Source organism: Nycticebus coucang, chromosome 14, assembly GCF_027406575.1.
Source record: "Nycticebus coucang isolate mNycCou1 chromosome 14, mNycCou1.pri, whole genome shotgun sequence".
Lineage (NCBI taxonomy): Eukaryota > Metazoa > Chordata > Mammalia > Primates > Lorisidae > Nycticebus > Nycticebus coucang.
In genome coordinates this window covers 932,212-946,265 of record NC_069793.1, presented here as the reverse complement: position 1 = coordinate 946,265, position 14,054 = coordinate 932,212, and the positions used below count along the sequence as shown (strand labels likewise).

Sequence of the window (14,054 nt, the reverse complement as noted above, 5' to 3'; positions counted from 1 at the left end):
TCCCCACCCTGCTCTGCTCTTCTGTCCCTGGTCAGCTCTCCGATATATTATGCTGCGGTTTCTCCTTTTCTGACTCTTAAGAGTCTTCTCCCTGGACTGAACTTTCTACTCGTCACGTTTCCTTCTTTCTCTTCCTCATATTTCCTACCAGCTGTTCCCCAAGTCTTTTCAGAGGGGCTGAGGGCTGGGCATGTGTGCCAAGACAACTCATAACCCACATGTCTGCTTTCCTTATTTTTTTTTCTGAGACAGAGTCTCACTTTGTCGCCGTTGGTAGAATGCCCTGTCATCATAGCTAACAACACCCTCAAACTTTTGGGCTCAAGTGATTCTCTTGCCTCAGCCTCCTGAGTAGCTGGGACTACAGCTGCCCGCCACAACACCTGTCTGTTTTTAGAGACGGGGTTTCGCTCTTGTTCAGGCTTGTCTCCAACCCGTGAGCTCAGGCAATCCACCTGCCTCAGCCTCCCAGAGTGTTAGGATTACAGGCGTGAGCCACCATGTCTGGCCAATTGTCTGTTTTCCTGGCACCCAGCTCAGCACTGCACTCTCAGCAATGGCCTAGATGGTAGTTTGAGGCCTGCGTTTGGGACAATGGCCCCAAGTCTCATAGAGCTCTGGAAAGAGTTCCAATAAACTAGTTATGCTGGGCGCCCCAGCAAAGATAAGGGAGTCAGGGCATGATCAAAGTTAGCTTAAGTAGGAAAGGAATTTAGCCACCTTAGAATTTCACTGAAGTCAGATGTCTTTGAAGCTAAAGAATTGGAAAATCTACTCAAGAGTTTATTCTGGGCCAGCATTGCCAACCCGAGAGGAAGGGCAGGAGCCAGAGACAGCCTCCTCTGCAGAGTTCCTGCTGGACAAGGTTTTAGGGAGCCCAGCTCAATACCCTGAGATCTGTCCCCTAGCTGTCTTTATGAACCCCAGGTCCTTGGATTGAAAACTGACTTCTTGGGCCAGGCGCAGTGGCTCATGCCTATAATCTTAGCACTCTCGGAAGCCAAGGCAGGTGGATTCTCTGAGCTCAAGGACTTCAAGATCAGCCTGAGCAAAAGCAAGACACCCCCCACCCCCATCTCTCCTAAAAATAGAAAAACTAGCCACGCATTGTAGCAGGCACCTGTAGTCCCAGCTACTCAGGAGGCTGGGGCAGGAGGATCGCTTGACCCCAGGAGTTTCTATGAGCTATGATAACACTATAGCACTCAACCTAGGGCAACAGAGTGTGACTTTGTCTCCAAAAACAAAAAAAGAAAGAAAACTGACTTCTTTAGGTGGGTACTCATCTTTTAGCTGCAGAAAAATGTAGAATGAGGGCGACGCCTTTGGCTCAGTGGGTAAGATGCCGGCCCCATATACCGAGGGTGGTGGGTTCAAACCCAGCCCCAGCCAAAATGCAACAAAAAAATAGCCAGGCGTTGTGGTGGGCACCTGTAATCCCAGCTACTGGGGAGTCTGAGGCAAGAGAACCGCCTAAGCCCAAGGATTTGGAGGTTGCTGTGAGCTGTGACACCATAGCACTCTACCGAGGGTTAATAAGTAAGACTCTGTCTCAAAAAATATATATATATATTTTTAAAAAATGTAGAATGAGGTGTAGAAAGGTTTAAGAGAATCAGAACCAAAGCATTTGCATTTCTATATTAAGAGAAACCTGATCTCAGTTCAGGCTCCATGGTTTACCCCTGTAATCCCAGCACTCTGGGCAGCTGAGGCAGGAGGATCCCCTAAAGCCAGAAGTTTGAGACCAGCCTGAACAAGAGCAAGACCCTATCTCTACAAACATAGAAAAACTAGCTGGACGTGGTGGCAGGCACTTGTGGTCCCAGCTACTTGGGAGGCTGAGGCAGGAGGGTCGCCTGAGCCCAGAAGTTCAAGGCTGCAGTGGGTTATGATGACGTCATAGCACTCCAACCCAGGTGACAGAGTAAGATTGAGACTGAGACTATCTCAGAAAAAAGGGAAACCTGAACACATTTAGTATTTTATGATTCTGAGACATTAAAGGTCACTTGGGGTTCACCACTTTTTTTTCTGAGACAGAGTCTCAAGCTGTTGCCCTGGGTAGGGTGCTATGGCATCATAGCTCACAGCAACCTCCATCTCCTGGGTTTAAGCAATTCTCTTGCCTCAGCCTCCCAAGAAGCTGGGAGTACAGGTGCCTGCCACAACGCCCGGCTATTTTTTGGTTGTAAGTTGTCATTGTTGTTTGGCGGGCCTGGGCTGGATTTGAACCCGCCAGCTCTGGTGTATGTGGCTGGCGCCTTAGCTGCTTGAGTTACAGGCACTGAGCCATGAGTTCACCACTTTCAAAATTTTAATCTATTCAGTGTATGAGTACGAGTTCTTCAGACACCTGAGATTTTCTTTCTTTTTTTGTAGAGACAGAGTCTCACTTTATGGCCCTCGGTAGAGTGCCATGGCATCACACAGCTCACAGCAACCTCCAACTCTTGGGCTTAAGCGATTCTCTTGCCTCAGCCTCCTGAGTAGCTGGGACTACAGGCGCCTGCCACAACGCCCAGCTATTTTTTGATTGCAGTTCAGCCGGGGCCAGGTTTGAACCCGCCACCCTTGGTACATGGGGCCGGTGCCTTACCGACTGAGCCACAGGCACCGCCCGACACCTGAGATTTTCTTCTCAATTCAGACAAACTAATGTATGTAAAAAAGAGGTAAAAGATTTTTTTTTTTTTTTGAGACAGAGTCTCAAGCCGTCACCCTGGGTAGAGTGCCATGGCGTCCCAGCTCACAGCAACCTCAAACTCTTAAGTGAGTCTCTTGTCTCAGCCTCCCAAGTAGCTGGAACTTCGGGTGGACCCAGGCTGGATTCAAACCTGCCAGCTCCAGTGTATGTGGCTGGCACCTAGCCCCTTGAGCTACAGGTGCCGAGCCAAGAGGTAAAAGATATTTAACTTACAGATTCAGTTTGAAATGTTGAAAATGCTAGGTCGGGCATAGTAACCTATGCCTATAATTCCAGTACTCCGGAGGCCGAGGCTAGTGTATTGCTTGAGCTCAGGAGTTCAAGACCAGTCTGAACAAGATGGAGACCCTGTCTCTACTAAAAATAGAAAAACTTGCTGGGCATTGTGGAAGGTGCCTATAGTCCCAGCTACTTGGGAGGCTGAGGCAGGAGGATCACTTGAGTCTAGGAGTTTGCTGTTGCTGTGAGCTATGATACCACTGTACTCTATCCAGGGCATAGAGTGAGACTCTGTCTCAAAAAAAAAGTGCTTAATTAGCTGAGCGTGTAGATGGGACCAAATATTATTCAGTGGCCCTTTAAAAATGACTGTAAAATCTTTTGGTGTTTGTAAAATTGAACTTAACAGGTTAATAAATTGGTTTTGAGGCGTGTGGGGTGCAAGCACTTTGGGAAGCCAAGGTGGGAAAGATCACTCAAGGCCAGGAGTTTGAGGCTAGCCTGGGTAACATAGCCAGACCCTATATCTAAAAAAAAAAACAGTAAAGAATTTGGGGTTTTGGCTTGGCGCCTATAGCTCAAGCCACTAGAGCGCCAGCCACATACACCAGAGCTGGTGGGTTCGAATCCAGAGCCTGGGCCCGCCAAACAACAATGACAACTATAACCAAAAGATAGCCAGGTATTGTGGCAGGCACCTGTGGTCCCAGCTACTTGGGAGGCTGAGGCAAGAGAATTGCTTATGCCCAAGAGCTTGAGGTTGCTGTGAGCTGTGACGCCATAGCACTCTACCTGGGGCAACACCTTGAGACTCTCCAAAAAAAAAAAAAAAATAATAAAATAAAATAAATAAATAAATAAAAAGAAATTGGGGTTTGAATTTATAACTTTTTTTTTTTTTTGTAGAGACAGAGTCTCACTTTATGGCCCTCAGTAGAGTGCCATGGCATCACACAGCTCACAGCAACCTCCAACTCCTGGGTTTAAGCGATTCTCTTGCCTCAGCCTCCCAAGTAGCTGGGACTACAGGCGCCCGCTACAACGCCCGGCTATCTTTTTGGTTGCAGTTCGGCCGGGGTTGGGTTTGAACCTGCCACCCTCTGTATATGGGGCCAGCGCCTTACCGACTGAGCCACAGGCGCCGCCCTGAATTTATAACTTTAATGAATTAAATCCTAATTATTAAAATTTAATGTAAATCCAAGTGAAACCCCCTTGGCTAGGCACTAAGCCAGCTCTCAACCCCCATTCCCAGTCCTCCCTACCCAGGGTAGGTTATGGGACACCCTGGCCAAGGTCCAGGCTCTGAGCTGTGGACTTGGGTCTGACTGCCCTGAAGCTGACCTCTTGCTGCCCCTGCCAGTCCCCACTGGGTACTGGGGAACAGGAAAGGGTAGGGCAGTCCCCATGGAGCAAGGGACCTGCAGAGATGAGCCTTTTTTTTTTTTTTTAGACAGAATTTCACTTTGTAGCCCTTGGCAGAGTGCTGTAGCATCACAGCTCACAGCAACCTCAAAGTCTTGGGCTCAAGTAATCCTCTTGCCTCAGCCTCTTAAGTAGCTGGGACTACAGGCGCCTGCCACAAAACCTGGTTATTTTTATTTTTTATTTTTTTTCACAAATAGGATTCTTTATTTGTCATAATTAAAAGCCTGAATTTTAGACAGATTCTTGGACTGGTGGTTCATATCCATCAGCTCATTCAACTTCAGCTCTGTCTCATCCCCAGTAGCTTTTCCTGAACTACGTCCTTCACCATGAAGCTCCATGGGTTTTCCCAACTCAAACTTGGGTTTCTTCAGCATTTTTACTTTTCTAACAAGGATATCATGGAAAGGATAAATAGATTGGCCTGCCTTTTCTATGTCTTTTCCAATGCTGTCTGGGATCAATTTATTGACAACTTCTTTCAAGTCATTCATCTGTACCTCTCTGGTCATGATTTCCATCATTTTCTTCTTGATTTGGTGAACTTGTTGGTGCTGGGTGTAAGAGGTCTTTTGTATCTGATTGTTGTGTTTTTTAGTAAAACCAACACAAGGGGCTGCGCCTGTGGCTCAGTCAGTAAGGCGCCGGCCCCATATACCGAGGGTGGCGGGTTCAAACCCGGCCCCGGCTGAACTGCAACCAAAAAATAGCTGGGCGTTGTGGTGGGCGCCTGTAGTCCCAGCTACTTGGGAGGCTGAGGCAAGAGAATCGCTTAAGCCCAAGAGTTGGAGGTTGCTGTGAGCTGTGTGATGCCATGGCACTCTACCGAGGGTCATAAAGTGAGACTCTGTTTCTACGAAAAAAAAAAAAAAAGTAAAACCAACACAGAACAGACAAAGCAAATAACCATCGGTAGTCTTAACATCAACATGAGCTTCAATCACAGTCTGCCATTTTTTAACCATAGAACACATTTTGTCACAGGTAAGATCCATGCCATGGAAGTTAGTCATGCAGTTTTTGCCCTGAACATCTTCAGTAATCAGCTTGAATTTTCTAAATGCAACTTTGTTATTCTGCAGATCAGCAAGACTCACTTCAAACACATGACCTTTGAGGCCATCAGATGCAATTTTGGTTCCTTGAGTCCTGGTGACTAGTGTTTTCCCAATATTTCTTATATTGAACATAGCAGGTGCCTTCACATCATACCAATCTTTCTTAGAAAATGGATAAACCACTTTCTTCTTGGCTCCTTTTTTGCTGCCTTTCAAAATGCGCTTGTTCTTGCCGACTGCCATGGTGGTGCTCAGCAAGCCAAAAGCACCTGGCTATTTTCAGAGGCAAGATTTTGCTCTTGCTCAGGCTAGTCTCAAATCTGTGTGCTCAGGCAATCTACCCAACTCAGCCTTCCAGAGTGCTGGGATTACAGATGTGAGCCACTGCACCCGGCCAGAGATGAGCCTTTCTGCTGCTAACTGCACCCTTGCTCCTGCGCTGGGAACACCCCTCAGAGACAGCCTGAAGGGTGTCTCTGCCTGTCGTGGATACCCTTGCTCTCATACTGTGTTGCTAGAGTTGCCTGGTGGCTGAGGGGCCTCTGGTCGTGGGTTCTGTCTTCCCCATGCTAGCCAGCACTCCTGGGGTGGGAGTGAAATTGAGGTCCCTGGCCTCACAGTGGCCCTGGGCTGCCCCTCATTTGCTGAGTCAGTACAGGCACAGCCTTTCCTGATGGTGGTGGCAAGCCCTGTGACTCTGGTCAATGAGAGGCCTTGGCCTGGATCACCCAAGGGCAGGACACAGGCCATTATTGCTGACTGTGTCCTATCACTCCTAGGCATGAACTGAAACATTCCAGTTTAGAGGGCGGAAGCTCAGGAAGAGGGACACATGACAGGACCCCTGCTAACAAACCCTCCCCTGCTCAGGGACAGTGGTATCCTCTCTGGTGCTGGGATAAGCAAGGGGGAAGCAGTGTGCCTGCAGCGGAAGCATTGGGATGCAGTGCCAGAGCCAGCACAGCAGATTCTCCGTCAGTACTACATGTGGGACCTGACAGTCAGACTGGCTGTGACCAGGGTGACAGTGTCCTGTCTGGTCAGCTGCTGGGCAGGTGCTGGGCCCTATGAAGGTGTCTGCAATGGTGTGTGGCTTTGCTTTTGCATTTTTCCTTTGCAAAGGGCCTCATCCTTGGGCTTCCTGCTTCTTAGTGTCCTACAACCAACTTACATGCCTGAAAACAGGCCGGTTGTGGTAGCTCAGTCCTGTAGTCCCAGCACTCTGGGAGGCCAAAGTGGGTGTTCTGCTTGAACTCAGGAGTTTGAGACCAGCCTGAGCGAGAGCAAGACCCCTCCCCCCATCTCTACTTAAAAAAAAGAAAAAGTAGGGCGGTGCCTGTGGCTCAGTGAGTAGGGCGCCGGCCCCATATACCGAGGGTGGAGGGTTCAAACCTGGCCCCGGCCGAACTGCAACAAAAAAATAGCCGGACGTTGTGGGGGCGCCTGTAGTCCCAGCTGCTCGGGAGGCTGAGGCAAGAGAATCACATAAGCCCAAGAGCTGGAGGTTGCTGTGAGCTGTGTGACGCCACAGCACTTTACCAAGGGCAGTAAAGTGAAACTCTGTCTCTACAAAAAAAAAAAAAAAAAAAAAGGGCGGCGCCTGTGGCTCAGTGAGTAGGGTGCTGGCCCCATATGCTGAGGGTGGCGGGTTCAAACCCAGTCCCCGGCCAAACCGCAACAAAAAAATAGCTGGGTGTTGTGGTGGGCGCCTGTAATACCAGCTGCTTGGGAGGCTGAGGCAAGAGAATCCCGTAAGCCCAAGAGTTGGAGGTTGCTGTGAGCTGTGTGACGCCATGGCACTCTACCCAAGGGCAGTACAGTGAGACTCTGTCTCTACAAAAAAAAAAAAAAAAAGAAAAAGTAGCCGGGCATTGTGGCTGGTGCCTGTAGTCTCAGCTACTCGGGAGACTGAGTCAGGAGGACTGCTCAAGCCCAAGAGTTTGAGGTTGCTATGACCCGTGATGATGCCACTGCTCTCTACCCAGGGGGACAGAGTGAGACTCTGTCTCAAAAAAAGAAAAAAAAACTTGAAAAAAGGGAGGGGCGTGTGTGTGTGTGTGGTGTTAATAAGGCCCGAGTGGGAGTGTTTCTCTGCAGTTACAGTGTGTTGAATGGTGGCCTCCCCCAAAGATTGCCTAGGTCCTAACCCCCATACCCATGAATGTGACCTTATCTGGAAAGACACAATCAAACCAAGCATCTAAATCCCATGAATGGGGACCTACCTTACAAGAAGAGAAAGGAGAGGAAGCTTTGAGACACAGATGCAGGGAAGAAGCCACATGAGGATGGTGGCAGAGGTCGGGGCCACAGGATGCTCACATGGTAGTGCTGGTGGGCCTGACGTTTGCTTTCGGTCCTGAAGCTCCTGCCCTTAGGCCAGTCTCAAAATTGAATGTACCCATCAGCTCGCCCTGGCTGGGCCCTTAGGTGATGGACAGCTGATTGTCAGCAGGGCTGGCCTGGCCTTCAGGGTCCTGGGGACATTGCTGCAGAGGGGTCTCAAGGAGCCTGGAGGTCCTGGGTCCCTGCTTGGGGGAGGGGAAGGATTTTCCTAGCCCCTTCCCCTGGCTGGAGCCCCCCGCTGGATTGCTCACGTAGCCATGAAGATTCTGGAGGCGAGGTGGTCACTTACTGATGGTTGACAGAATTAAGCACCTTCAAGACCTGAGGGGGTGGATATGGAGTGATATTGATGATGTTGAGGACAAGGACAAGATGAGGAGACATACTGACATGCTTTGGACCCTTGAAGCCCTAGAAACTTCAGTGACACAACCTCTCATATTTTGGGGTTCATCTTATATCCCCAGGCACATTAATAAGCATTGATTAGGATCTAGGGGTTTGGCTGGGTATAATAGGCCCCCACCAGCTGTAACATCATCAACCTGGGCTGTTTCAGGGCTGGTGTGGCAATGGACAGCATGGTGTGCATCCCCGTGGGGTAGGGAAGGGGACAGGGGTTCAAAATCCTGTCCCCAAATGTGCACACATCACCTGTTATGGTTTGAATTGTGTTTCCTAAAAACATATGTTGAGGTCTTAGCCCCAGTACTACAGGATATGACCCAATTTGGAGTTAGGGTCATGGCAGACATAATGAGATGTGCTTTCTGTCCTGAAGCTCTCATCTTTAGGCCAGTCTGGGTGTCCAGCAAGTGAGTGTAGTGACCATAGATGATGCACTGACCAAAGTCCCTGGGAATTAAGCCACAGCAACTCTTCAGGGAGGTGGGAGAGATGCCCTGCTGTCTCTGTCAGGTGACAGCAGTCAGCCATCCTGGAATTCTCTTCTCTGCATGTTTGGTGTCGTTTTTACTTAGTTTTTACTCTTTCATTCTTCTTTTAAGACTAGAGCTCCCTTCCCTGAAGACTACCTCTCCCAGCCCTCCATGCAGCTAGATCTGTTTGGGTGACAACATTGAGGCCAATGGGTTGTGAGTAGAAGTGACTGGGCAACCTCCAGATTGAATTGGCTGGCTGAAGTCTGCTTGTGCAAGAAGATTGCTTCTTTTTGCTGTTTTTCTTTCTCCTTTCCCACTGCCTGCAGATGAATACAGGCAGCTCCTCAGCCTTACCCCCAGAGGGGGCATCCCATCTTGAGAAACATAGAGCCATCTGCAGCCTCACATGGCTCATTCTGAACATTCCACAGAGAGAAACTATGTCCTTCTCATTTTAGTCACTATATTTTGAGGTTCCCTTGTTAAGCAAATTGGCCTCCGCCCTTGTACATGTGGAAAGAGAAAAAAGCTTTCAGCCAGATCAGCAGCTCCATCCGTGGGCTAGGCTGATGTGATCTGCTATAGAAGGAAAAATGGCAGGGACAGTGGCATCTGTTGGTGTCATCAGTCAGTAGGCCCAGGTAGACTACACCACTCCCCAGGCCAGCTCCTCTCACAGGCTGGCCGGGCAGGGGAGCTAAATGTGTACATGCTGCAAATCCATACCATGTGGGTGTCTGATGGTGGTGCAAGTTTGGTTTGAGGCTAGTCAGGGGTTGGTAGACTGGGTCTACACCTTGAAGCTGCATTGGATGCCTTTAAAAATCCTAAGTTCAGGAACAGTGGCTCAGGTCCATAATTACAGTGCTTTGGGAGGCTGAGGCAGGAGGATTGCTTGAGGCCAGGAGTTGGAGGCTGCAGTGAGCTCTGGCTGAACCACTGCACTCCAGCCTGGGTTACAGAGTGAGACCCTGTCTCCAGAAAAGGAAAAGACCATCACCCAGTCCCCAGGCTGTACCCCATGCCATTACAGCAGCACCACTGGCCTACTCTTTGGGTCGAGAAGGAAGCTTCCAGGATTCTCGTGTTGCCCTTCCTGCCCCAGGGCCGCTTCCCATCCATGCTTTACTGCTGACGGTGTTGATTTCCACTAAGAAGGAAGACTCACAGGATGTGGTTATGATGTTGTTGAAAGATCTCTTCTCCCCCAGGGCTGCCCCAGTGTCCTTCCAGCAAGGTGCCTGGGTCTGTGCCCAGGCTGCCTCTGGAAATGAAGGGGGTGGGTGATGGCGGAAGTCAGGTGTTTGTTGATTTTCTGAGTCACATACCAGGAACTTGGAGGGCTGCCCCTCTGCTGGCCCAAGGACCCCTGAGCAGGTAGCCCCACGATAGGCTGCCCCCGGGCAGACTGCCCTGGGTATATCATTGGTCTTGTGGTCTAGTAAGGTGTCCTGCCTCTGTCACCTCAAGTCATCCTTCTCCTTTGAAAACAGGGACCCCACCTCTGCCACTGTGCCCCTGCTCAGAGTGAGGCTGTGCAGAAGCTGGTCCTCTGTAACGTACACATTTCCATGGCCTTGGGAAGGGTCTTCTTGAAGTGGCTTGCAGGTTCAATGCCTGAGTCCTCTGAATCCCTTTCTTTGCACAGTACTGTGGCCACAAGTGGCTAAAATGTGACAAATATCCAATCAACTTAAGAGATGAAACTTTTCCCAAACACTATGTTCTCCTGGAGGGGGCCCCTCCCCCATGGAGGTGTGGTGTGGTCAGGGAGGCCCACGTGGACTCAGGCCTTAGTTTGGTATGGGAGTGAGGGTTCTGAGTATCCGCTAAGGAGAAGGTGCTGACATGCATTGGGAGTCCTTGGTGTGGACTCCCACTTGGTGTGGGTCCTTCCCACCTGATGGGACCCCTGAAACTCCTCAACACATTTGTGTAGACAGAAGAACATGTGGGAGGAAAAGGTGGGACCTGCCCAGCCACAAGCCCCTCCTCAGAGAGGTCCCTGCAGCCTCCCACCTGCACTGCTTGTTCTATGAGTGGCTGCTGGGGGTGGGGCTGGTGGCGTCTGTTTGCCCCAGAGCCTGCGTTCTGCCCACCAGTGATGGGAGTGGTCTTCATGGATCCCTGGACAGTCCATGCAGCACAGCCCAGGGGGCCTCTTAGAGCAGAGTTCGTTTGTGTCCAGAATTGACTCTGTGTGTCTTCAGGGTCAGAAGAGGGAAGGCTGCAGATGGAGGGGACAGGTTGAAGGGGAGATGTCCCCTGACCCCTTCCTCTGCCAGTAGGTGGCTGTGCCAGGGTCCCCTGTGGTGACCCCAGAGACATCTCCCCCAGGAGACCCTCTGCTGGCCTGGCTTCTTGCCTGTGTCTTGGAAGGTGAGGAACTAGTCTGGTGACCAGTGCTGGGGCCTGTTACAGGTCCTGTTTTCCCCAGGGACCAGAGATCCAGAGCCTCAGCGGGGTGCCTGGCTCAGGAAGCGGAGGGTGGAGGGTGTCCTGCCCCTTCCTCCTCCCAGCCAGGCCCCTCCTAAGCCTAAGGCTCTCTACTGGGATTGCGGAAGGGAGCCAGGGTGGGTCTGGGCCAGTTCCAGGTACTGGTTGGAAAACCCCTGATGAGGAAGGAGCTTCAAAGCCATCTGGAGCCCCAAAGAAGAGCTCAGCAGGGCCATCTGCTCTCCAACAGGTTCCCTGGGGCTCTGTTACTGGTGGAGGCCGGTCCAGCACAGGCCAGTGGGTCCTCTGTCCTGGTGCGTCCGCAGTGCTGGTCCTGTGCCACCACTTACTGGGGAGCAGAGGTGGGCAGCAGTGATAATAGCAAAAAGTCCTGGCTGGGCATCGCCAGGCATTGCAGCCACCAGCAGCTGTCATGGGGGATGGGCTGGACAGCCCAAGTGAGATGGGGGCAGGTGCTTGTGTAGACATCTCCCTCACCCCCTTGCAGCTCCGGGACTGCAAAAGCCTTTGGGTCTGCTCTCTTAAGGCCTGGGGAAGGGCGGCCTAGTTCTATCATGTCCTCTCTGGAGCCAGGAACAGCCAAGAGGATGTCCTAACACTCACCTGGCATCCCAGGGCTGTACCTGCCCGCCCCCTCCTCCCCCCGCCCAACTTCCACCTGACACCGCCCTCCGCCTTGCTCTGAGGCCTGGGCTCCACCCCAGAGCCGGCCGGGACCCCTGGCCAGGCCACTTAGCAGTCCTTGCTCCCAAGTGGGCATTCAGAGCTCCGACGAGTAGAAAGCAAAGCCCATGCCCAGGGCACAGGAGAATGCAGGGGGTGTGTCCCTGTTGCAGTGACCGCCATGAGCGTGCCTTGGAGCTCGCTGCTGCAGTAAAAATAACGGAGGGTCCACGCTCGCACTCGAGTCCCTGTCTGCACCCACATCCTTCCCACGGAGACATCGGCTGCACAGTCGGACGGGAGCGGCGTCGGGACGCGAACCCTCGATCTCAGCGAGGCCCCGCCCCCTCGCCCGCCTCCAGCGGGCGCCCCGGCCCTGCCCTCGACGTGCTCGCCCCCGCGCCGCTTCCTGCGCGCCCGCCTCGGCCGCCGTCCGCTGCAGCGCGCGAGCGTGCGCGTACCTGCCGGTGCGGGCGTCGTACGTGCGCGTGCGCGGCGGCCCCGAAAGCGGCGCTCGGAGCCTGAGGCGGCTTCGCGGCGGCTCCTCGGCGGCTCCGGGCTCCGCGCTCCCGGCTCCCCGCGCTCCTCCCTCCAGGCCCGCCAGCCGGGGCCGCTCCCGGCGCAGGAAGATGCCGGCTGTGTCCAAGGGGGACGGGATGCGGGGACTGGCGGTCTTCATCTCGGATATCCGCAACTGTGAGTGGCCCCGGGCGCCGCTCCGGGCCTGTGGGCGGGCGGGGCGGCCTGCCGCGCGGACCGGGGGCTGCACGTCCGGACCGGGGTCGGGGACAGGCCTGGCGGTGCAGGCGGGGGTTGGGGGCTCAGGGCTTGGGGTGCGGGCGCGGCCGCGGGGCGTAGCGGGGCGCGGTGTAGGGCTGCGGAGTCTGGGGTGCCGGCGGGGCGCGGGATGCGGACCGGGGTATGGGGTATGAGGTTATGGGGTCTGGGAAGCAGGGGGGGAGTGCGTGGTTTGGGGCGCTGGCGGGGTGGGAGCGCGAGGTGTGGGGTCTGAGGCGCCGGCGGTCGCAGGGCGGCTTACTCTATCCGCATCCCCACCCTAGTCGCTGGCCTGCGCGGAGTGGGGGTCTTGAGCACCGGCGAGGGGGTTCCGGGCCCTGACGCCCCTCCCCTGCATGATGTCATCTCGGTCTTTCTAGTAGCGGAGCATTTAACCCAGCGTTTTCCATAATAGCGTGGATTTTCGCTGTGGGAGCAGAAATCTGGAAATCTGCGTTTTCCCGGGAAACAGGTTCCCTGGCCCGGGGCCTGGCGGCTTATTATGCCCTGATTAGATCTCCCCCGCCACCCTTAAAATGACTCATTCCCGGAGGGAATTTGGACTAGAGCAGCCAGGTTGCAAGGTGGCTTCGGGAGTTGCACAGCCCTCTCCTCGCTGTCCCCTTGGGCCAGGAATCTTCACCAAGAAGTGAAACAGGCCTCGGGGGCTTGGCCACGCGGGGGCATGCATGACATCTGGCTTCTGTGTGTGGAGAGGATCCCCTTATCTACTTTGAGGAGGAAAAAGCCAGTTTCCTGTCTGGTATGCTTAGTTTTTTCCTTGTTATTCAGGGAATAGCTGACTTTATGATTCTTGGTGTACCTTAGGTTAATGTAAGTTGTGAGGAGTTTGTGTGACCTTCTCTACTGATAAATGCTGGTGTAGTGAAGCTTCCCTTTAAACTGTTACCTCCTTAGACTGACTGGAGGCTCAGGAGGACAGCCTGGTTCTAGTACAGATTCTGTGCAAGGGTAGAAGGCTTTGTGTCCATTCCCTTACTCTGCCAAAAAACAACCCCCCCCCCCAGAAAAAATCCCAAACCCATAGAAACACACTCCCAGATCACTGCTTTTATAAGTAGGACAGCATTCTCTTTTTTTTCTTCCTTTGCTATGTTATAAAATTACCAAGACAACATATTCATAGTCAATACAATGCATTTTGTAAAACTAAGTGTTCTTATTTCTTGTTAAGAGAACCCCTGGAGCAGAGGCTGAACAGTCTTAAATTATGACATTTATCTTTCCATTTTTGAAGGACGTTGAAAACTTTTCTCATACAAGTGGTCACCACTTATTAGATAGATGTTATATGCCAGCTCCTGCATTTGCCTGCCACGGGGTGACTACAGTAGTTCTCCCTTATTAGAGATTTCAGTTACCTGTGGTCAATTGTGGTCTGAAAATAGGTGAGTATAGTACAATAAAATATTTTGAGAGAGATCATATTCACATAACTTTACAGTATATATTTGAGAAAGGGTCTCACTCTGTCATCCTGGGTGGAGTGCCGTGGCA

At 52.2% G+C, this 14,054-nt stretch overlaps 1 protein-coding gene and 1 pseudogene across 2 annotated transcripts in view; one reads left to right on the top strand and one right to left on the bottom strand.

The window, feature by feature from the left end:
• Positions 1–4,585: 4,585 nt before the first annotated feature.
• On the bottom strand, positions 4,586–5,655 carry LOC128565910 (40S ribosomal protein S3a-like; annotated as a pseudogene).
• A 6,567-nt stretch (positions 5,656–12,222) lies between these two features.
• The window catches only part of AP2A2 (adaptor related protein complex 2 subunit alpha 2), a 99,779-nt gene continuing 97,947 nt past the window's right edge, over positions 12,223–14,054 (top strand). Inside the window, exon 1 of one of the 2 annotated variants that reach the window (XM_053562699.1) lies at positions 12,223–12,455. In XM_053562699.1, coding sequence (XP_053418674.1) covers positions 12,389–12,455 — 67 coding nt within the window. In that variant the 5' untranslated portion in view covers positions 12,223–12,388. The remainder of the gene's footprint in view (positions 12,456–14,054) is intronic. The other variant, XM_053562700.1, reaches the window with a different exon arrangement.